Raw genomic sequence first — 24,257 nt, forward strand, 5'->3', positions numbered from 1 at the left:
AAGAGTAGCAATCCTACCCCTTATTACAAATCATCATTGGAGATGTCTTAACTATTGAGTATCACCAAAAGGTGGAAAAACATCATCAGACTACATGCATTTGAAAAGGTAAATAACTCTGGTAGAACTTCTCAATGACCTTTTTAAATGGCAGTTAATGTTAATAAATAAATGGCATTTATTAAGCGCTTATTGTGTGCAGAGCACTGTACTAAGAACTGGAAGAGAATACTCAGGTGGGAATCAGATAAGGTCCCTGGCCCTTAGAAATGGGGGTTTACAATCTAAGGGTGTAAATTGGGAGAAGGGATTGGGATGAAACTTAACATACAACACCAGCAAATTCACAAAGTAGACTTGGTGGGGATGAAAGGGTAAATGTAATTCATAATTACCAACACTGACTTTTACCTCCCAAATAAAGAGTCAGACATCTTAGAGGAGCCTAAGTTCTAAACAGTGGCATCTTCTAGATTTGATCACTGTCCATCAGTGGGACCTGAAAGATTCTATGGAGCTATGAGCTACATGAACTATCAAATGCTTGATGATCAGGCAGAAATCTTTCCTGAGGGTCCTGAAAGGAGCAATTGTTTAAAAACCTATTTTCCAGGTGGAATTTCTTTGTATCTGAACAAGAACGTTAGACCTTAGAATTGGAACAGAAAACAAAGTAATAGAGATGTGTGTTTTTCTCCTCCCCTTCACCACCCTTAACCCCAAACAAAGGACTTGGGAAAGGTCTTACTAACAGATCTAATGAACATTTAGAAGCCAGGTGGTTAAGATTGACCAGATGGCTTCACTGAAGTGTGTGAGGCCACTCACTGTTGATCCATGTGCAGTATATCTTGCCGGTAAACTTGGACCTTTTAACCAATAAAGATATTCTATAAATAGAACAATAATAATAATAATAATGTTGGTATTTGTTTGGTGTTTACTATGTGCAGAGCACTGTTCTAAGCGCTGGGGGAGATAGGGTAATCAGGCTGTCCCACGTGAGGCTCCCAGTTAATCCCCATTTTATAGATGAGGTAACTGAGGCACAGAGAAGTGAAGTGACTTGCCCACAGTCACACAGCTGACAAGTGGCAGAGCCGGGAGTGGAACTCATGACCTCTGACTCCGAAGCCCAGGCTCTTTCCACTGAGCCACGCTGCTACAAGAAATAATTTTCAGTGCATACTGCATTTAGTAAAGTATATGTTTCTTAGCTTAAGAGCTCTGGCTTATTTATGCATTCGACTGTATTCACTATTTGGACTTCACTGAGTTAACAGCGAGTGAATTCCTCATCCGTGTCTTGTGCCTAATCTCTTATGAGAAACACATCTGGTCACAATGTTGTTTACATAATATTTGGGGAAGATATGTTGATACAATTACACTGTTTGCACCTGTAATGCAGGTGAAAATTGTAATAAGGTACTATGTGTCTTCAGGACTAGAGCTCAGAGATGGTAAGAAAGATAAACCTAATTATTTTTCCTGTTATACACAAAACCCTGTTATGCAAGCAGTTATCATGGAAAATGTTCAGTAAAATGAATTTGCTACCTAGCAGGGATCTTTTTCAAATACCAACCTCCTACTCTCTCTTCCCTATAGTGGGACTATCTGTCCAGAGTTCTCTGCTCAAGACAATAACCAGGACTTCTGCGTCCAGAGAGAGACTCTCTCTTGGCTATGCATTCTCTGAGCTGTGCATATGCCTCTTGGAATTCAGTTCATATTGTCGTCACCCAGAGCAATCAACTCTGGGGCTACCCTCTGAAGGCTGGATCTGGATGAGAATGATCTTGGCCTCCCTGGAACATCTGCTGGATATGGATGGCCTAGTGGGATTAGCACGGGGACCAGATCCTTTGGAACTTGTTTCTAGAACCTCTGCTCCCAAGGCTCTGGACTGGCCACCTCAATTTATCCAAGAGTTTACCTGGCAGAGTTGGGCTGCAGGGCCTTTTGGCTGGATACCTAACTCTTTTTTGTCCTCCGGGACAAAGGGCAAACAGCTTCTCCCAGATATATCCCCACAGAGAAAGACATACATGAATACACAGACACATACACATCGTCAATCTGAGCAACTTACAGATAATTCGGGACCTGTTTGATTTTATCATTGGTGCTCTTTCATCTAGTGAGAAAATGAAACGCTAAGTGAAAAAAAACTGCAGGTTAAAGCGCAGTCCACGGTAACATATTCTAACGCTATGAATGTGTCAATGCTACTGTCCACGGTTCTGAACACAGTTCCTATGTTCTCTAATGTTGAATATTTTGAGAAAAATGAATAATGAGCATCTTCGTGGACTTTAAGTATTCAGCCAACTAATTTATTCAATGACTAGTTTGCGTGCTTGTTAGAATGGTGTTCACCTCTTGAAAAATGAATGTGTTTTAAAACACAGGAAAGTTCTCCTAACTACAATTTTCAATATTAGTTTGCTTGTTTCCATTCTGGGAATTCTGTTGGTGGGTAAAATTAATGGGACTTTACCTTTTAGAGATTTTTCAGAATGTCCCAAAATAACATTTCTAATTTATTTTACATGTGCACAATTCTTTAGTTTAATCCAGAGTAAAATATTAATCAGAAATGTATCAATGTGAATAATGAAAATAATTCTACACATTATAGTCTGTTGCACTAAATTTAGCTGTACAATTGACTTCTGCGACAGTGATCATCCATTCTGAATGTGATAATTTCAAAAGAATATATCCAAGTTTTGGTTCATGAATAAATGACTCCCCAAATCCAGAAACCAATGGGTACTACCACTACAGCGTCTCAGAATTAAGGTTTCAAAGAAAATTAAATTGACACAATCAAGGATTAGAGTAATGTAATATAATCCCCATTTTCTATTTCATTAGCTCTGGATGGCAGGGAAATGGGACCAAAGAAATTAGAAGGGAAAGGTGAAGAAATAGGACAGAAAGATAAATCAACTGGATGAATTTCTTGAGTCTATAGATGGAGGGGGCTGACCAAAATAAAACCATTCTTTTCCTAGTATTTTGCACAGGAGTAGAGCAATGAATCTTTTTCCTTTCAGACAATACTACTCCTCCTCAAATTTGTACCAGATTATGCAAAACAGTGACCAAGATATACAACTAAGAATATACAATGGAAAACACCAGATACTCTTCCATTTGAAAGAGGCCTACTACCATTTCCCTTGAACCAAGAAGGTTATAAAAGTGACAGTTTGACCACTATTGGTTTACATTTCCTGGGGCCAATGCTGGGGGGGGAGTTGTTTGGGAGGAGGGGAGGTGACTGAAATTAACTCAGCACAAATTTCCAAAACCTAGATTAAAGTTGAATTTTATCTCTTCTATAGAGAGGATAAAAGGGGTGAAGACAAATAAAAATTAACAGGATATTAATTTGAACTCTGAGAATTGACATTTTATAATTGGAAATACATAATAAATCTCAGGTTTCCAGACAACAATATTCCCACCCTATGCCCTACAAAGCGTATTATTCCTTTTAATTCTCCATGATGGCTCCAAAAACTGACAATTTATGCATATTTGGTGAAGTTGTTTACAAATAAAAAAGGACTTAAATTCCATAGAAGCTAACCATCTCAAGACTTATCCCTTTTCATGAAAACAACTATATATCCATTTGGTAGATTCCCTAAATCCACCAGGGACATTTCTGCTTTCTATTTGTCTTTGAGCTTTAAGTCTATAAAATAATGCATTTTTCTTTAAAAAAAAACACACCTAACAACAAAAAAATGAAAGATTTAAGAAAAAGTTTCAGTGGCAGTAATAATAGCGCCATTATGATTTAGGAAAACAATCAGGAAATTCTCAATGTACAATTGAGTCCCAATCTTCACACCTGCCCTTCTGCCACCAACTTCCCACCACAAAATGCAATTAGGAGTTGGAGTGCCTTGGACACCAGCGGGGAACAAGGTGAATTTGTAGCTGGGAGAGAAACTCCATCAGGAGGGTTAGTTTAAAATTGTTTCTGATAGATTAACAAGTGAAATAAATTTAAGGCACTTCAAGGCTCATCTGTGAGTCACAGTGGTATTGATTTTGCACCATGGATTTCATTAAAATAGTTGGGAAACATATGGTGTTTGAAGTCATTTCAGATCAACTTGTACAGACATAAGTACATTTTTTAAAAGTGGTGATTACTCTATGGCTGGCAACATAACTGTCTCAATGGTGAGAGCTACTTGCATCAATTCCTAATTAGTCTTTTTCTAGTCGTGAGTATCATCAATATCCTGATGGCCTGTAGTCAAAGCATCTCCAACCCACACTAAGTAAAGAACCATTAGTGCTTAAATGGTCTGCTGATGGTGGAGAAGAGGGTGAACGAAAGGTAAGCCTCTTTCTCAAACCAAGGGACCACAATCTCATCCTTTATCTCATGTCTAAACTCTTCCCTATCCTCTCCACCCAAACTGCTCCCACATTTTTCCAAGCACATTTATCACACCTCAACTACTCCATCAGTTCTTCGCTGACCTCCCCGCCTCCTGTCTCTCCCCTTTCTGGTTCTTACTTCACTCTGCTGCTTGGATCATTTTTCTTCTGAAAAAAATTATTTGGGCACATCTTCTCTTTCCTCAAAAACCCCCAATGACAGCCCATCCACTTCTGCATCAAACAGAAATTCCTTACTATTGGCTTTAAATCATTCAATCATCACTCCCTCTCCTAACTTACCTTCCTGACCTACTACAAACCAGTCTATAGAGGTGCCTTTTTAATAAGGCTCAGAGCAGACAAGACTCTGGATCCCCTATGATCTGGGTTATGGTCCAGGTTATGCTCCAAAGGCTATATCCCATCCTTTTCTGCCAGATAGAAACAGCAGCTCCAGAAGAAAGCATGCCATTTTGAAGAATGTAGGAAAGTAAATTCCCCTAATTTAATGGGTTGCAATGCCTTACGTTTCTGTAGGATGACAACAGAATCCTACCTACTGGTTTCCTGTGGCAGATGGACATGGAGAGACAAGTGGGAACTGTAGCATATTGATGCTCAGAGTGGTCAACACACAATTCCTTCCAAAGAAGCCAAACATTCAGAATTACTGTTAACCTTCATCCATTGTTTACAAAACAATCCAGCCCTCCCAAATGCCTAATGCTTAGCTTTCTCACTAATCACTGGGATCAAATGCTCTATGACTATTATTCTCAAGCTCTTATTCCAGCAGAATGACTCCAAACTGCAGAGAATTGAATCAAAATATCCAGGGTGGTTCTAGGTGATTGATTCCTATCTATACCAGGGTTTAATGTCATTTTAATTTTCTTCATTTTTCAGGGAAAAAAAGTGTTTTCTTTAAGCAATCACAAGAATCAGTATCTATACAGACTTATCCTTAGGTGGGGGAAATATTTTAATGATATCTAGAATTCAGTAGGACCGAATATGTTCCCCAGTGAAAATTTTTTGTGAGAGCTACAAATGCCTCAGGAGTCATCCTGTGTCTATTTTTAGAATTTGCTGACTTTCATGACTGTAGGTTCACTTTGTAACAACAGACCCTCAGCTGGCTACTAAGCTCTACATCTGTCAAGGGAAAGAAAAGAGAATTAAAAATAAAAGAGACAGACACAAACAATCAATGTTTACCCAGATCCTCCAGTCAGCTTTTACCTTCTAGACAATTACTACCAAAGGGCAGATAATTCAACCCGAATTCTATAAGACTAAGTTTGGTTGCTAAAGGGGATCAAGATAGTTGAACTCCATATGAATCCTCTTGCCTCCTTTTGCCTAGTAGTTTCCACCTTCACCACCTGCCAACTTCACTACCGCAGAACAGAACTGGCTAATCCAAGTATCAATTTCCTCAATTTCCCTGAACATCCTCTGGCTGAAAGCTGCCAATAGTGAAAAAGGCAAACAGCTGGAGAGGGAGAAGCAAAATGGATGGATACTCCAGCACATGGGCACTCTTCCCCAGGAAAGTGGTTATTCCCAGTATTTATAATCACCCTAAGTCTGCTTGGGCCAGAGCTCATGGAGATTTCCAGAAGTGGGCATTAATCAGGCCATCACAACTGGGACACTGCAGAAATCTGCCATCATGCATGCTCTCTCCCCAAGACACTTCTTGCCAATAGACCTCACCAAGTTGAACAAGTCAGTGAGTAATTTGAGAACTCAACAGTCTCGACATTAAAGCATTTCTATTTCAGGATGTTCAGGGGGTTTCCAGGACTGCAGTTTCCACATAGCTGGAGATAATTGCTAAGCTCTTACTATGTGTCAAAAACTCTTCTAAGCACTGGGGTAGATACAATGAATTAGGTTGGATAGAGTCCCTGTCCCACAAGGGGCTCACAGTCTAAGTAGGAGGGAGACAGGAGAAATGAAGTGACTTGCCCAAGGTCCTACAGCAAGCATTTGGCAGAGACAGGATTAGAACCCGGATTCTCTGACTCCCAGGACCGTGCTCTCTCCACTAGCCCATGCTACTTTTCCAGGAAGGAATCTGTCCAGGGAGCAGGAGAGAGAATTTGATGGCATGGGTAGGGAAGAGCAATAAAGCAGGAGGCCTGTGCTAATTCATTTGCATCAACTGCAAGGAAGAACTCAGCAGAAGTCAACAAATGGGAAAAGGAAGCTGAATTCCTAAGCTTTCCTAAAACCCCACCTCCTTCAGGAAGCTTTTCCTGTTAGGTTGATACATCTGGGATGGATCCATCAATCACACTTAGCCCTCACTTGCTTCATTCCTATCCTCAGCACTTGTACATACATGCATAGTTTTATTTATATATTCAGTTATTCAGCCGCTTCATCATATATTTGTACAATACTTCTTATATCCTTACTTCCTCCTGCTCTCATTGTTCATAAACAATTTTTATCTGTCTGCTCCTTCATTATGTTGTTAGCTCCTTGAGGGCAAAGGAACACACCTTGCTTCTTATGAACTCTCCCAGTGTTTAGTACAATGCTTCACTCTCAATAAATACTCCTGATTGTTTGATTCCCTGTTCAAAACTCATGAAAAAACTATGCTCGATGCCTCGTGGAAGAAATATAACAGCAGCTGCACCATCTATTTGTATCAGTAAATTAACTGACTACAGGTTGGATTCTGTTGCTCATAGGTCCAACATCCATTATGCCAACCAGCTCCTTGGCTGCAGTAGAAACCAATAATCAAAACTAGAGTAACTACACAAAGATATTCTAGGTCAAAAACAAACTTCAGACTAGAGGCAGTAATTAAGGGAGAGCAACCCTGGGAATAGAAATGGCTCACATGTTAAAAAATGTTAACAGCTGCACTGGAAAAAAAAGCTGCATGGGGAAGAACTGTTTTAAATGCTTCCTGATGAGTAACATTTGTTGAACTTGTCTCAAAAAATCAACTAATATAAAACACTAAATGCCAAAAGTCCTTTATGTGCTATTTCATACACTCACACAGATATGTATATCTGCCACCTATACATATGTTCATATATGTGTACCTATGTGAGAAAAAATACATTTAGGATTGTTGGCATTTCATGATTTTTATTGGTTGATTTTTGAGACAAATTCAGAGCATGTGCATATATATATCTGTCCCCTCCCAAGCAGTTAGCACAGTGCTCTGCATATAGTAAGTGTGCTACAATAAATGCAATTGACTGACTGCTTCAAGAATGACTGTGAGTGCTTAGCCAAATGTACAGATGAGTTTGAAAAGACCAATAAATGACTGCCTATCTTTTTAACATCTTTTTATACCTGAACAGGTACAAACTGCCCCTCGCTGCACCATTATTTTTGTTACCTGTAGTTCCCAGGACTACTCTTGCTTCTACCTCTTTAATGTTTCCTTCTTGAACTTTCTGACAGACAACCTGCCCACTGAAAGGAGAGTAGGCATTTTATCCCCATTAACCAGATGAGTAAATGGAAACATGAAAAGGATAAATGACTTGCCCAAGGTCACCCAGCGGGTCAATGGCAGAGCTGTGACCTTTCCACTAGGCAACCTTATCTCCCGGACAACACAGGTGAAGAAAATGGATGGCAGCAGTTAACCAAAACAGCTGCCATATGGTGCACTAAATTGAGGTAATAAAAAGCAAGGCTGGACAGAAAAATGAGTTTTAAAAGACACAATGAAGAAAACTCAAGTGATATGGCAAACCAGAGGACATCTGGGAGATAGCTTCACCTCTGGACCCACAAAGAGTTCTAGCACTCCGTGAACTCATCTTCAGGGTTATGTCCCAGGGGAGAAATGATTTGTAAACATTGAGCAGGGCTGCTGGGGACAGTAGAGTTCCAAAATAGAAAACCTTCCTGATGAAACTAAGTCTGCTGAGGCGTTTTTCCAAAATTCCAGGAAAACCTCCTTGTTGTCTCCTCTCACATAACACACCTCCCCTCCTGCCCACCTAGATCCCTATTGTTCTTGAAAATCCCAATTCTCTCCCTTTTTACCATTCATCTACTCATCTTCTCCCTGGATCCTTGCCTCTCTGTTCCCTAGAGTGGGCTCCTCTGAGCCTCCTTTCTTGACTCTTCTCCCCCAGCATCACTTGAGTCCTGGCTATCTTCTCCTTGTAGCCTGTTACTTGGTGGGTCTTGCATCTCCCTCCATCTGGCTCTGTTCTCTCTGTCCACCCTACCAGCTAGAGGGTTAGTTTGGTATTGTTTATGCTTTTTTTTTCCTTTTTCATCCCTCCTCTAGCATTGTTCTTCCCTTGCCTTAGTCCCTTTCTTTTTACACTCTTGTCTGCTCTGCCTGGTTTCCTAGTCCCCTCTATCCCCGTTGTCACTTTTGTTAGAGCACAAACTTTCTTTTGAGGGCATAATTTCTTTACTATAGACTTCCCAAACACCAATTATAGAGCACCGCTGCAAGTGGACACTAGATGAAAGCTACTTCCTCTAGCAGCTTGGCTTAGTGGAAAGAGCCCAGGTTTGGGAGTCAAGGGTGATGGGTTTTAATCCCAGCTCTGCCACTTATCTGCTGTGTGACCTTGGGAAAGCCACTTAACTTCTCTGTGCCTCAGTTACCTCATCTGTAAAATGGGGATGAAGATTGTGAGCTCCATGTTGGACAACCTGATTACCATGTAACTATTCCAGCACTTAGGACAGTGCTTGGCACATAGTAAGTGCTTAAAAATACCATAATTATTATTATTACCCTGCCTTTCTCCCAACCAGACTCAGGGAGGTGCCCTTCATTCTGGACTTAGAGTGCTGACTTGGTCCTAAGGTTTCCAGGGCCCTAGAGAAAAAGGGAGGGAGAACAGAGTGCACACCTGCTTTCCCTTCAGTGGTCCAAATGGCTGATTCATCCCCAACACCTATGGCTCACTGGCTGCACCTTCACCTAGGCTATAGCCAGTCAGTAATGCAGCACTGAGGTTCAGTGAGGAGTAGGGGAAATTTAGAAAGAAGTGGGGTCCAGGCAGACACCAAGGTCCACTCCCAGGGTAAGGTGCTGAGAGCAGAGACCGAGAGTGGCACTGATTCTTCCTACCTCTAGCCTCTGCCCTCTTGGTCCATTCAATATGCTGCTAGGCACAAAGTCACTGGGAGAGGCAGTGGAATTAAAATGGGCCACTCTGGTCCCCCAGATCTTTCTAGAAAAGGGTTGTTGTCTCTTCTAGATGGTAAACAGAATCAAAAACACAATTCACAGTGAAAAGAAAACAGTCCTACTTTCCATCAGAGTAGTTCTATGATTTGTTTTTCTAACTTCTCACCCATGCCACCAAGAGTCTGGACACACTAAACACTACCATTGCATAGCCATTCTTTTAGATGACTATTACACAAAGTGAAACGTTCCCCTATAGACTATAAGCTTCTTGTGGGCAGGGTACATGTCTACCAGATCTGTTGTATTTTATGTATTTTACTCTTCCAAGACTTAGTAGAGTCATCAGCATACAATAAGCGCTCAATCAACCAACGGTATTTACTGAGTGCTTACAGGAGGCAGAACCCTATACTAAGCACTTGGGAGACTACAACAATTAAATCCTGTTGGTCCCACTTTCACTACATCACTAAAATCTGCTCTTTCCTCTCCACCTAAACTGCTACCACGTTAATACACTAACTCAACTTATCCCACCTGGGTTGCTGCATCAGCCTCCTTTGCTGACCTCCCAGCCTCCTGTCTCTCGCCACTCCAGGCCATATTTCACTCTGCTGTCTGGATCTTTTTCTACAAAAATGTTCAGGACATGTCACTTCAAATAACTCCAGTAGTTGCCCATCCACCTTCACATCTAACAAAAGCTCCTCACCATTGGTTTTAAAGCACTCCAACGCCTTGCCCACTCCTACCTCACCCCCCTACTCTCCTTCTACAACACAGTGCTAATCTTCACACTGTGCCTCAATCTCACCTGTCTTACCCTGACCCCTGGACCACCTCCTGCCTCTGGCCTGGCATATCCTCCCTTCCTCAAATCTGACACTTTCCCCGGCTTCAAAGACTTATTGAAGGCACATCTCCTCCAGGAGGCCCTTCCCAGACTAGCCACCCCACGCCACCCCAGCTTTCCTCTTCTCTCACTCCCTCTGTGTCACCCTGACTTTCTCCCTTCGGTTTTCCCCCTCCCAGACCCACAGCACATATGTACATATCTGTAATTGAGGTATATGCTCTGATATTTTTCTCCCCCCTCTAGACTTTAAGCTCGTTATGGGCAGGAATGTGTCTGCTTGTTGTGTTGTACTTTCTCAAGTACTTAGTACAGTGCTCTGCACACAGAAAGCACTCAATAAACACGATTGAATAATAATGTTGGTATTTGTTAAGTGCTTACTATGTGCAGAGCACTGTTCTAAGCGCTGGGGGAGACACAGGGGAATGAGGTTGCCCCACGTGAGGCTCACAGTCTTCACCCCCATTTTACAGATGAGGGAACTGAGGCATAGAGAAGTGAAGTGACCTGCCCATAGTCACACAGCTGACAAGGGGCAGAGTCGGCATACGGACCCATGACCTCTGACTCCCAAGCCCGGGCTCTTTCCACTGAACCACGCTGCTTCTCTAATGAATAACGTGGGTTAATTTCAGTAGCATAACCTTCAGACAACAGCCCTATTCTACCCTTGCAAACTTACTCAGAACTGTTAACAGTATCTTATCATTTCTCTCACCTCCAATCAGCTTGAATATCGGTCACAGCTCTGATTTTGGCAGAGGTGTCCGTTTAGGAGCTGGGACAAATGAGGGTCAAATACCATCTAACCAGAAGGATTGAGTTTGATTTTAGTGGCGACTTCTATACGATTGCATTTGATGCATTTCAATTCACCTTTACGGGGTGGGGTTAACTTTTCAGAGTTACCGAGTCACTTAGAGTAATCAACACTCTTGGGCTTTGCAGCAGTCAGCCTTTTGCAGTGCATCCTAGAAAGAGGCATTTCATCATGGATCATCACGGAATATGAATGGGGCCGTGCGGCAAAGCACGAGCGCTGCACTGGCCTCCCCCTACATCACTTTGCAGGTTCGGTGCAAAGCATTGTAGAAAGGAGGCTTTGGCAATTGATTTCATTAAGCCCCGATGGGCCTCTGATTCCTTTCCAAATAATTTCCAAGAAGAGAATCCTTCCCAAACCAGGAACACCGGAGTTGAAGATATTTCGAGCAGATAATGCCACCCCAGGCCGACGGCTTGCTATATAAATGCGGACATCAGTGAGAGTGATTAGATCTGCTCAAAAAAAGAGGCTTTTCCTATTAATATTAATTTAATGGCTTTCTGTTACACAGTGCTACAGCCCCTCTATCTGGTAACAACTGGCAATCAAGAAACACTCCAACATATTAAAGTGGAATTCATAGGTATATCTTGGTGGGCTTGGGCCCTTTGTCTGGGAATCCAAATTGGGAGACCAGTTTATTTTGACTACTGATAAAGAAATGCTTATTTTTTTCTCCAAATTAGACAAAAATCCCACTACTTCGAGGTTAGTTTTCTGAGTGCCTGCATTCTGCACTGGCACTCATTGGTTCACTTACACACTGATGTGGCCCCTGGGATTGGGTTGGGATAGGGAAGGCAGCAAAAGAAGAAGTGTGATCTAGTAGAAATACAGCAGGCCTGGAAGTCAGAGGGTCTGGGTCATAATCCTGACTATTCCACTTGCCTGACCTTCGGCAACTTATTTAATTTTTCGGTGCCTCGTTTTCCTCATCTGTAAAATGGAGATTCAATACCTGTTCTCTCTCTCTCTCATTTCAACTGTGAGTTTTGTGGGGGACTGGGACTGTAACCATTCAGGTTATCTATATCTTCATTAGCATTTAATCCAGTGCCTGACATATAGTAAGAGCTTAATAAGTATCACAATTATCATTACCAAGATTTTAAACACAATAGGGAAAGTTTTTACTCTCTGAGTTGGTTAACCTAAATAAGGACTTAAGGTGGGGGCTGTGACTTTAACAGCTATTTCCTTCTCTGGATAACTTTTATAGAAGGTCAGTGCACTCTAGAAGCACCACCAGACAAACAATTCAGAGGCTAATATGTAGTGTGTGTGTCCTGAAAGGGCAGACCTAGAAAAGTAGAAAGCAGTAGTATGATCATTCCTCAGATCAGCTGTAGCAAGGAGCAGAATTTTTAGATGAACCCCTAGGAATTTTGGTCTACCTGTTGTCAAGGTGAACATCAGAGTGGGATACACAATGTTCACTTAAAGCCAGAGGTAAACTTTCCACACTGATTAGAAATTCTGACAACTTGCCTTTTTAAGGATAATTTGTGAAAGGACTGATTTTCTTTATCTCTAATGATTACAAGAACAGATCCATCCTCTCAACAACGACAGGCTCTTTTGCACCCTCTATGGGAGTCCCTCAATCAATCAATCTTATTTATTGAGCACTTACTGTGTACAGAGCACTGTCCTAGGCACTGGGTAGAATGCAATACCACAGAGTTGGTAGACACATCCCCTGCCCACAATACGTTCACAATCTAGAGGGGCAGACAGACATTAAGAGAAATAAACCTTGGATATGTACATAGGTGCTGAGGTTTAGAGGGAGGGGTGAATAAAGGGAGCAAAGCAGGGTGATGAAGAAGGGAATGGGAAGAGGAAATGAGGGCTTAGTCAGGGAAGGCCTCTTGGAGGAGAGGTGCCTCCAATAACACTTTGAAGGTGGGGGAGAATTATTATGTGTCAGATAGGAACAGGGAGGGTGCACCAGGCCAGAGGCAGGTCGTGAGCGAGAAGTCGGCAGTGAGATAGACAAGATCCAGGTATAGTGAGTAGGTTGGCATTAGAGGAGTGAAGTGTGCAGGCTGGGTGGTAGTAGGAGAGCAGTAAAGTGAGGTAGAAGGGGGCAAGGTGATTGACTGCTTTAAAGTTCCTCAAGGTTTAATTCTGGGTCCTCTTCTATTCCCCACTCCACCCTCACCCTTGCATAATTCTTTTGTTCCCGTGGCTTCAACTTCCATCTCTTTGCAGGCGATTCCCAAACCTATCTCTCCAGGCTTGATCTCTCTCCCTTTCTGCAATCTCCCAATTCCTCCCGTCACAGGACATCACTATGTGAATGATTTCCAAATCCACATCTCAAGCCCTGACCTCTCTCTTTATCTGCAGCCTCACATTTCCTCCAGCTTTTAGGACATCTCTATTTGGATGTCCAACACCTCCAACTAAATGTGTTCAAAACAAAACTCCTCATGTTCCAACCCAACCTCCATCCCACTGAGTTTCCCACAACACTCCCTACCTCACAAGCCCAAACCTTAGCATTAGCCTCATCCTATGCCTCTCACTCAATACACCTTTTCATTGTCACCAAATCCTGTCCTTTTATCTTTACCACATGGCTAAAATCAGCTGCTGCTTCCCCATCCAAACTGCTACTGCATTGATCCAATCATTTATCATATCCTCTCTCAACTATTCCATCAGCCTCCTCACTGACATTCCCTACCTCCTGTCTCTCCCCTCTCCAGGCAATATGTCACGATATGTCACTCTGCTGCCCAGATCATTCTATTAAAAAAAGTTTATTCCATAGCTCCCCAGTCCTCCAAAACCTCCAGCGGTTGCCCATTCACCTCCACCTCTAACAGAAATTCCATACCTTCGGCTTTAAGACACTAAATCATTTCTCCCCCTCCCACTTCATCTCACTGATTTCCCACCACAATCTAAACTGCATACTCAGCTTCTCTACTGTCAACCTACTCGATGTACCTTGATCTCATCTTTTTTGCCCCTGACCACTTGGCCATGTCCTTCTTTTGGTTTGGAACTCCCTCCCCCTTCACATCTGACAGTCCACAACTTGCCCCATCTTTAAAACCTTCCTAAAACCCCCTCTAATCTAAGAGGTCTTTCCTGACTAAGCCCTCTTTTTCCCCTACTCACTCTCCCTTCTGAATCACCTATGCCTTTGGATCTGTACCATTTAAGCATTTGATATCCACCCTACCTTCAGCCCCACAGCATTAATACACAAATCCTTACATTCTATCATTTCCCCTATCTATAATTTATTTTAATATCCATCTCCCCCTCTAGACTGTAAGCTTCTTGTGGGCAGGGAGTATGTCTACCAACTCTATTGTATTATACTCTCTCAAGCACTTAGTACAATGCTCTGCACACAGTAAACACTCAATAAAGACCATTGTTCATTGATTTGAAAGGAAAGTTCTTTCATTTCAGCTCTGGTTTGGGAAAGAAAAAGTGAGACTTTTCTCAGTCCTTTGTTCTGTCTACAGGTTCTGCTGAATTACACTTGCCTGGCAACAAGAGACTGGACCAGATGATCTCATGGACATCTAGACTTGGGATTTGAATGGACAAATGGACATGGACAATGGACAATGGACTGAACTGCTTTCAAGGCACTGGAATAGGACTGGAAATAACGGTCTGAGACTGTTGAGGTGCTTATCTTCTTACCTTCACCCACTTTCTGCCTTTATTCACCTGAAAGCCTTTCCTGTAGGAAGGCTGCAATGGCAGCTGAAGTGATGGTCTCATTTTCTTTATAGGAAGAGTTTACATCTGTCAATTTAAATCAAAGAAAGTCTTTGGATCCTCATGTTTCCGACCCAGTCATCCCATCCCTGATGCTGAAGTAGCAGAGAGCGAAACATGGTGCTAACCCCCAGTCTTCTGGCTTCTCTGCAACACTCACTCCAGAAACTGCTACAAGTTTGCAGAAAAGGCTGGGGGGTAGGAGGAGAGGTGGGGAAGAGAGAAGAGAAAACATGCTATAGAAGTATCTGCCAAAATATTCTCCCGTCTTTACATTCGGGTAGTGCCTCACACTGTAAATAACAGATGTCCATTCTATTGCAAAAGGTAAAGATTTTGTAAACATGGGTTAAAAATGTTAACTCATCCCCCCCACCCCACGCCACCCCACCTCAAGCATTTAAGAGAAGTCTGTAAACTGGTAATGTAATGGAAATATTCTATGGTGTACATTCTGCACACCTGAATCTAAAAGAACTCCACAGTTTGGGAACTCTCTTAGATTTCAGACCTCACTGTGGACTACATCAAAATAGCATTCCATCCAGGAGAGATGGTTCAAGCACACACCTTTCCCACATTTCCTGTGTCTCAAAAGGCTCCCTAGCCCCAGAGGCACAGAATGGTCAGATATAGTCACTGCCCTTTTTGCCAAAACCAGTGCATAAGGCAGCTCCCCTTGACAATTAACTCATTTGCAGATTTTCCCTCATGAATATTCTCTTATCTTTTACGATTGTCACAAAGACTATGCAAAGAATCCAGGGAAGCCATGTTTGGAGATCGATGGAAGTGAGACAAAGTTCCGAAGGGCTAAAGGCTAACTGTATGCAGCGTGAGAACAAGGACTAGGCACCGTTTCCCCTCTCCCGCCCCCCCCCCCCCCCCAACACACACACATACATACACACACACACACACACACACGTTAAATCCCATAGAAGAATTTTACAGGGCAGCTCTGCCTCTTCGCTCCCACTCAGGCTCTGGAAGGATTACACACCTCTTTTTAGTTCAAGAGCCGTCACAGGTGACTAATGCTGAATACCTGCAAACATTCAGAACCCTTTCATCAGTGAACAGTTGTGCTTATGTGCATTACCTATCACAACAGAGATAGTAGTGGTATTTGTTAAGTGCTTACTATGTGTCAAGCACTGTTCTAAACACTGAAGATAAGATAATAAGCGTGCACAGTGCTGAGGGTGACTCAGACCCAAATACAAGAGATTATATAGGCATTTGTCTTTCATTGCCCGGGAGAAGGGGAAAATAGAATCCGGAAACCAATTCAACACTCAGTCGAATGGATCCACTTTTGTCAAAACTATTTCCCATCTACCTCCAACTTTGATAGCTAAACATGCTTTAGTAGAAAGACCATTTTATATTTCTTAATGCGGTTGTAAAGCAGGTATGGCATCAATACAAAAAGTTATCTTGGCTTAAAGAATTTGGGGCACCATGAGTGCAGGCTTCAACTGGACCTAGGAAATAATAAAGTTGGTATTTGTTAAGCGCTTACCAAGTGCAGAGCACTGTCCTAAGCGCTGGGGTAGATACAGGGTAATCAGGTTGTCCTACGTGAGGCTCACAGTCTTAATCCCCATTTTACAGATGAGGTAACTGAGGCACAGAGAAGTTAAGTGGCTTGCCCACAGTCACACAGCTGACAAGTGGCAGAGCCGGGATTCGAACCCATTACCTCTAACTCCCAAGCCCGGGCTCTTTCCCTGAGCCACGCTGCTTCTCTAATACCTGTAAACATTCAGAACCCTAGGAAATGCAGACTGTGAGCCCCATACGGGCCAGGGACTTTGAGCGAATTAACTTGAACCTACTCCGGCGTTTAGAACAGTGTTTGACACATAGTAAGTGCTTTACAAATACCATTAAAAAAACCTGGCAGCTCCAGTTCACCTGCCCAGAGCCTTCTCAGCGTACCATAGTCACCGCCGAACTCACTCAAGTTTATGCGTTTCAGGAACCTTTGTTAGGAAGAGAGTGACCTCACTAAGCATTTTCTCCAAAGTAAACACCGAGAACTTGCTGAAATTCTAGGAGATGTACCTACTTTTAAGGAACTCTCCAGGTCTGTGGCTTATACTGCTGCCACTGGTCATCGATTTGGTACTCCCTTTCCTCCTCTGTCAACCCAAGTAGGTTATTTTCCCTAAAGATGCAAGTTTGGACTTTTTAAATAGTGTGGGCATTTCTTTATATATATATATAGCAGCATTTTGTAATTGAGAAATGTATAAAATCAAAAGGTGAAATGGTTCCATAGATGTAAAATGGGGACTTTCATTTTCTATAGTGGAATGAAACAGTCAATTAAAACACCAAGGGGAAAGGGTCCCACTGACACTTTATTCGTTCCCTCCCAAAACCAAGGCCAAATTTTGTCTTTAAACACATCGGAAGGTAGAATATGGTCTCTGCCCTGACACTTGCGATTCAAGGAAAGGCTTCCCATCCACAATTTGGCACCTCATTTTGGTGAAGACCTAGAAATGAGGTTCAGAGATGAGAGAGAGCAAACTTGAACCCCACACCAGCAATCTCTCTGACGTTCCTCAGCATCTCTCGAGGTGGTGCCAGACTGAGGATGGATAAGCAAGAGTGTCAGAATGAGTACTGGAGGAGGAAAGAAAAAAGAAGGTGGCAAGGTGTGGTGCTGAAGAAACAACTCTGTTCATTTCAATTAGAATAGCTCTGCTACAACACCTACAATGTGTTAGATCATTATTTATTTACATCAATTTCTGTCTCCCATTGTCAACTAAGCTCACCGTGGGCAGGCACCGCGTCTTCCAACTCTGTTGGACTGTACCCTCCCAAATGCTTAGTACAATGCGGCGTAGACTGTAAGCATTCAATAAAATACCATTGATCGATTGACAGATGAGGGGTTCCCTAAGAGGAGAAATAGTTAACAGAGGTCATTCAGAACCAATGACTGATAAGTGGCCAAAGGAGTGAGAGCGTGAGTGGGATCAGTCTACTGCAGAGCAGGGACAGCCTCCGAGAACCTTAACCTTTACTCGGTTCCAATCTAAACTTGTATTAGTCATTCGACTGCAGACCAGATCCGTATCATATACCCAGTCCCAGGAGAAAGGCTTCAATCACCCACTTTTAGACCAAGAAAATCCCCCTACTCCGTGTGAAGCACGTGTTTGCAATAACAGCTCTCGGGGTGGATTTTAGAAGTAGTATCAATCAGGATGACTGCATCTTTCTTTTTCCCCATCATACATGGTTGAAGTCTCCCTTTCCCATACCAAATATCTGGCTAGATCTAGACTGGTCAGAGGGTGGACACCGACTGTCCTTACACACGGGATCTTCTAGACCTGCCATGTAGATTTATGAAGCTTAAAATGACCCCGGGAGACCAAATGCGTCCAAAATGCATCCACGTTAAACCAGAATTATGAATCGTTCAATTCAAAATGAAAGTGGGAAATCGATCCGAGTTTTGCCGGCATGGATTTGAGGAGAGCTCCTCAGGAGATTTTTTCCAGCCCCAGGAGCAGTGTAGCCCTTCCCCAGAGCTCCAGGTTGCGACTGTGATGTGGCCTCCCAGACTCCAGGGGAAAGGGCCAGCCTAGCCACCAAACTGTCCTAGTGCAATACCCAGGAGCATTTCAACCGAGGCCCCCGTTCTCCTCTTCGCACTCCCACCACAGTCCTTGGGAGCGGGATGGTTCTTCAGATTTCTCAGTAACTGAACGGGCAGATTGTATTCCACAAAGACAGTTCAAATCTGAACACCTCAAAGGCGGTTCCGATAAAGCACCCACGAAGGAGGCCGTTCCTTCCCGATCCAAGCATGTGACGATGTCTTTTTCCCTGCCCCGACCTATCGGCAGATCGCTGGTTCCACGGCAGGGACCAAACACACTTTCCGTGGGAGAATTTGTCTTCTTGCCCGAGTGACTTAGATAAGGTCCATCGGCTGGAAGGCAGGCCCTGGTAGCAACAAACTTTAAAATCCTGAGGGTGAGCAGACAGAACGACTTTCCCAATTACGGGGCGAGATGTTGAAGAGTGGAAGCAGGAAGGAGCAGAGATTTGGAAAGCACCTGGTACAGTACAGGGATTGAGTCTGAAAACGCTTGACAGCTGGAGGCGGTGGGAGGACACAAGGAAGGTCCGATTCATATGGATGATTCTTTCCTCTGCTAATTACACCTTTTCCTTCCTTACCCCTCGGTAGATTTTTTTTCCCCCTCAAAATCCCCAGTCTCTGTCTTTTCCTCTTACCCCCTGGAGAGAATTGCTACAAGCAGCCAGACCTGAGCATGCCCAGTAGCAAAAGCCGGTCTGTTTGCAAGAAGAAGCACCGTCTATTACCCCTTCCAATATATTCCTGCCTGGATGAAGCAGTCTGTCCTTGGCCAAAGCAGCCCCCCGCTGCAGCTCATAAGGATGTTCATTCTTTAATCCTCTAAATGTCCCATGGAATAGGAGATGCTTCGGCCCCTCTAAATCCACCCCCACCCCCGTCTGCAAAGCCAGGACACATCCTTGGCTTGCTGCATTCGTATGCCTACGATACCATACGATGATACAAGCCTTTCATCTTAGTAACAGCTGGAGTCACGGGTGACAGAAAACAACCTAGAACCTGGGGAATCGGGTTTCTCTCACGGGCCCGCTAATCATCGAATCTGCAAGTGAGCCAACGTGGGTGTCTGCACTGAGGGTCATTTTTGGTTTTGTTTTCTTTGATTTTTGTTTTTAAGCAGCAGGGCAACTCTATTGATAATTCATGGAATAAAGCCTGCATTCCTTTTCTCCTCTAGTACCGCTGCCTCGGAGAATTAGAGAAATCAGCAAAGTACATCAGTGTTTTCCTATCTTTAAATTACATGCCCTATCAATTCAAATCCCTTTTTAATGTAATCTATTTAATCTTCCTTTAATGATAATCTCAGCGATCAACGTCCTCAAACAGGTCAATTTCTTCGGGTTTGCACGACGGCACTCGCATTCACAGCGTAATCCCGATCCACTTGAGCTGTAGAAAACACCCACATCTACCCTGCCAGCATAAAGCAAATACTGCTTATAAATCCAAGTGATTGCTGACACATTTACAGATCCCCCCGCCTCTCTCCGCTCCGGGAGGAGCATCCTGCCGGCCAATCGTTACTTATTAATCAGGCTGCTCTTCATCCTCTACTAGGGAGTGGAGATGGGGGGGAATGGCACCGAAATTCCCTTTAAAGACCTAGAAATGGAACCCTGAGGATTCCAGCTTCTCTCTCTCTTCCCCCCTCTTCTCCCCAGAAGCCAGAAGGCGGCCCCACATCTCCCGGGCACATCTCGCCCAGAGAGGGAGAGCAGAAGCTCGCCCACGGTACCCGATATACGCATTAAAGAGGAGGGGGTGGGGGGGTGGGTGTAAGGCTGCATGTTGGACGCCCCCATCTCAAGCCACCGAGCAGAGGCACTGCGCTCTCCCCTCACCCTCCTTTCCCCTGGCACAATCCCAGGCCGGGCCTCAGTGCCCCCGGTGGGGAGGAGGGCGGTGGGAAGGGTCTCTGTGCCCTCGGCGGAGGGGGTTGGGGGTGGCGGAAGGAGGGCAAGGGGAAAGACCTCTCTCACCCGAAGCCGCCACATGTGGGTGGAAGCACGTTACTGCCTTGTTGGCTACTCTGATTTGTGACAGCTTTCCCCACCTCCTTCCCTATTTGTAGCCCTTTCCTGCTCCTCCACTTGACAGCATCAGCTCGCTGTGCATATGGACTCTTTATCCTGGGGCTTATCGGCCAATAGCTTCAGTGAAAAAAACAAAAACCAAACGAAAAAACCCCCGTGTTAATAACTACAACACCACAGTCCTCCTGCCAGATTAGATGAATCTTGGTATGTCACAAGGAACCAATAGCCCGGAGCCCTTCGGAGGAACCCTTCCAATCTAACAATCTTTAGAGAAACCTCTAAGAGTTAAAGGGAGGACTCTACTCCAGGTTGTGTTGTTTTTTTTTAAAAAAAAAATCTTCCATCTCGAAAGGAACGCAAAATGAAGACACCATAATTAAACCCTTTTACGAGATAACCCAGCACCCAACTTCAGCTGGCAGGCAGGGGCATACGTCCTGAATAACCTTCACAGGTTGCAGAGAGTGTCACCAATCCAGATCAATTGACAGATTAAACAGGTTTTCCTGAGGGGGTTTGTCGGGAAGGGGAATGAGAATTGCGGGATGAGAGGGAGGGGGATTAGGAGTAAAGGATTGTGGTAGAAAATGTTAATTCTCGGGAATTAAGGCGGCGGGCAGCGGTGGGCCCTAAGGTGCGGGGTAGGCACTGGGGAGAGGGTCCCTTTAGGAATGGGCAGCGGTTTTCGTGGCGGAGTAGAAAAACTCTCTCCCTGCCAGAAAAGCGGGAGCGGCACTGCCCGCTCTGCAGAGCTCTTAGCACATAATCTCCCGCTTAACGATCTCAGGAGTCAGAGAATCAGCGTCGGTTGCCGGCTGTGGTCAGATTTTTGGCGAGGGGGGGGAGAGGGAGGACATCTTCAGATGAACCCGACCACCCACCCCCGCTTAACCCTTCCGGGGGCAGGCTCTAAGGCGGCCTCTCTCCAGCCCCTCAGGCCCAGCCGGCCTGGGTTATTTAGTTGTGTAGTTTGGAGCCTCGCAACGTCGCCTTTGTTCAGGGGAGTCGAGTTCCAGGAGCCCAAGTGCGAAGCTGCCTGTTTTCCTGCAGGGGTTTTCACCGACTTTTAACTCTTCGGAGGACAGGGGGCCGGCCGGCCGGATGGATGGAAGGATGGAAGGATGGATGGAAGGATGGATGGATGGATGGATGGATGGATGGATGGATGGATGGATGGATGGATGGATGGATGGAAGGATGGATGGATGGATGGATGGATGGATGGATGGATGGATGGATGGATGGATGGATGGATGGCTTATCCGACCTGTCCAGGGAGGTTTGGGTGGGGGGCAACGAGAGCCTCCCCGCGTTGGCATTTCACCGCCCCACCAGCAAGTGTCCCGCACCTGAGGACGGGGAGAGCGGGGAGGCGGTGGAGAAGGGGCTGTCGGTGAAGGGCGGGAAAGCTTCAGCTTCTACTTACGGAATCTGGGGCTGGTGCTGGTCTCCGGCGAGGCGGTGGAAGTGGTGGAGGGCGAAGAAGAGGAGGACGAGGACGAGGAGGAGGCGGTATCCTGGGAGGGGGCCAGGGTCCAGGCGGGAGTGGAGTCATGGAGGTAGGAGGAGGTAGCGTATGCCGCAGTGGGCCAGCTGGGCATCGGCTGGGTGCCGGGGGTCCCGGGCCGGGGGGGCCGGGAGCCCTGGGGCCCGGCGGCCCCGGGGGGCGTCGTGGCGGAGGCGGCCGTCGGAGGGGCGGCCGGCTGGCGCGGCGGGGTGGAGCGGGGCCCGGCCCGGATGGGCACCCGGTGCCCGGGGAAGCGGGTGGGCGAGCGGGTGGCGGGGCCCAGCCGGGTGCCCATCCCGTTGGGCGTCCCGGAGGAGGCGGCCGGGGCGGAGGAGGCCGGGCCGGCCGTGGAGGTCTCCATGGCCTTGGGGAAGGCGCTGGGCTTGGAGAGGAAGAAGGGGTCCTGGCCCAGGCCCTTGGAGCCGCGCAGGTCGGTGGGCACGAAGTCCGGGGCGGAGCCGGCCACGATCCACTGGAGCAGCATGAGGCTGAGCCCCAGGCCCACGGCGCCCATCAGCAGGGGCAGCGCGCACAGCCAGCTCTGCTGCCGGTGCCACACCAGACCCCCGCCGCAGCACCGCACCTCCCGCCTCGGGGGCTCGGCCCCCGACCCCTCGGCCGCCCCGGGCCCCCCGGGCCCCTCGCCGCCCCCGGACCCCCCGGACCCCCCGGACCCCCCGGACCCCCCGGACCCGCCGGACCCCCCGGAGCCCCCGGAGCCCCCGTCCTCGGGGGCGCAGGCGGACGCCCCCTCACTCATCCCCGCGGGGGGCGACGGCTGCCCTGGCCCCGGGGGGCCCCTCGGGCATGGGGGGCCGGGGGCGGCGGCCGATGCCCCTGCCCCGGACGGTGCCCGGGCCCGTGCCCGGCGGGTCGCCCGGCCGGAGGGCGCTCAGCGGCTGGGCGGGGGTGTCTCCGGCCCCGGGCTGGGCATCCCCGTCGCCCCTCCGCTGCACCATCCCCGGCCGGTCCTCGCCCCGCGGCCGGGCTGGGCGGCCGGTCCCGCGCGCTCTGGTCCGTTGGGGTCCCGGCGGGGCGGGGCGGGCCGGGGCGGGGCGGGGCGGGGCGGGGCGGGACCGGGGCGGGACCGGGCCGGGCGGGACGGGACCGGGCGGGACCGGGCCGGGCCGCTGCGCGAGGCGCTGCGCTCCCGCTCGGGCTGCGGGGCCGGGAGCGGGGGCGGCGGCGCAGCCCGACTCGGAGCGGCCGGGCGGTTGGGCGGAGGGTCCGGGCCGGGGTAGCGCCTCCCACCCGCGCCGCCGGAGCCTGCTCAGTGCGCAGCCCGGACACGCAGCACCGCGCCCCCGCCAGGGCGACGGAGAAACTCCCTGCCCACCCGGGCCCGCCTCTGCCCGCCCCTGCCCGCCTCTGCCCACCCCGTCCACCTCTTCCCACCCGGGCCCACCTTTGCCTACCCCTGCCCAGCTCTCCCCACCCCTGCCCACCCCGGTCCACCTCTGCCCACCCGTGCCCACCCCTGCCCACCTCTGCCTACCCCTGCCCACCTCTCCCCACCCCTGCCCACCCCCGTCCACCTCTGCCCAGCTCTCCCCACCCCTGCCCACCCCGGTCCACCTCTGCCCACCCGTGCCCACCCTTGCCCACCTCTGCCTACCCCTGCCCACCTCTCCCCACCCCTGCCCACCCCGGTCCACCTCTGCCCACCCCTGCCCACCCCGGTCCACCTCTGCCCACCCGTGCCTACCCCTGCCCACCTCTGTTCACCTCTGCCCACCCCTGCCTACCCCTGCCCACCTCTGCCCGCCTCTCCCCACCCGTGCCCACCTCTGCCCGCCCACCTCTGCCCACCTCTTCCCACCCGTGCCCACCTCTGCCCACCTCTTCCCACTCCTGTCCACCTCTGCCCACCCCTGCCTACCCCAGCCCCCCCCCTCCCTACCCGTGCCCAACCCTGCCCACCCCTGTCCACCTCTGCCCAGCCCTGCCCACTCGTGCCCACCTCTGCCCACCCCTGCGCCGGGCATCTGCTCCGGGACCCGCGACGCCCAGCCACTGCGAGCCCCACGTTAATAATAATTTTGATCTTTGTTAAAAAAAAAATTGGTATTTGTTA

The 24,257-nt window shown here is 47.1% G+C and overlaps 1 protein-coding gene across 1 annotated transcript in view; it reads right to left on the reverse strand.

Moving 5' to 3' along the window:
* NRG3 (neuregulin 3) overlaps nucleotides 1–23,142 on the reverse strand; it is a 946,219-nt gene extending 923,077 nt beyond the window's left edge. The window contains exons 1-2 of the mRNA XM_039911323.1: nucleotides 22,960–23,142; nucleotides 22,103–22,796 (exon numbers count right to left, since the gene is read on the reverse strand). Coding sequence (XP_039767257.1) covers nucleotides 22,103–22,796; nucleotides 22,960–23,142 — 877 coding nt within the window. The remainder of the gene's footprint in view (nucleotides 1–22,102; nucleotides 22,797–22,959) is intronic.
* Between the last annotated feature and the right edge of the window lie 1,115 nt (nucleotides 23,143–24,257).

This window comes from Ornithorhynchus anatinus, chromosome 3 (genome assembly GCF_004115215.2).
Source record: "Ornithorhynchus anatinus isolate Pmale09 chromosome 3, mOrnAna1.pri.v4, whole genome shotgun sequence".
Taxonomy (NCBI): domain Eukaryota; kingdom Metazoa; phylum Chordata; class Mammalia; order Monotremata; family Ornithorhynchidae; genus Ornithorhynchus; species Ornithorhynchus anatinus.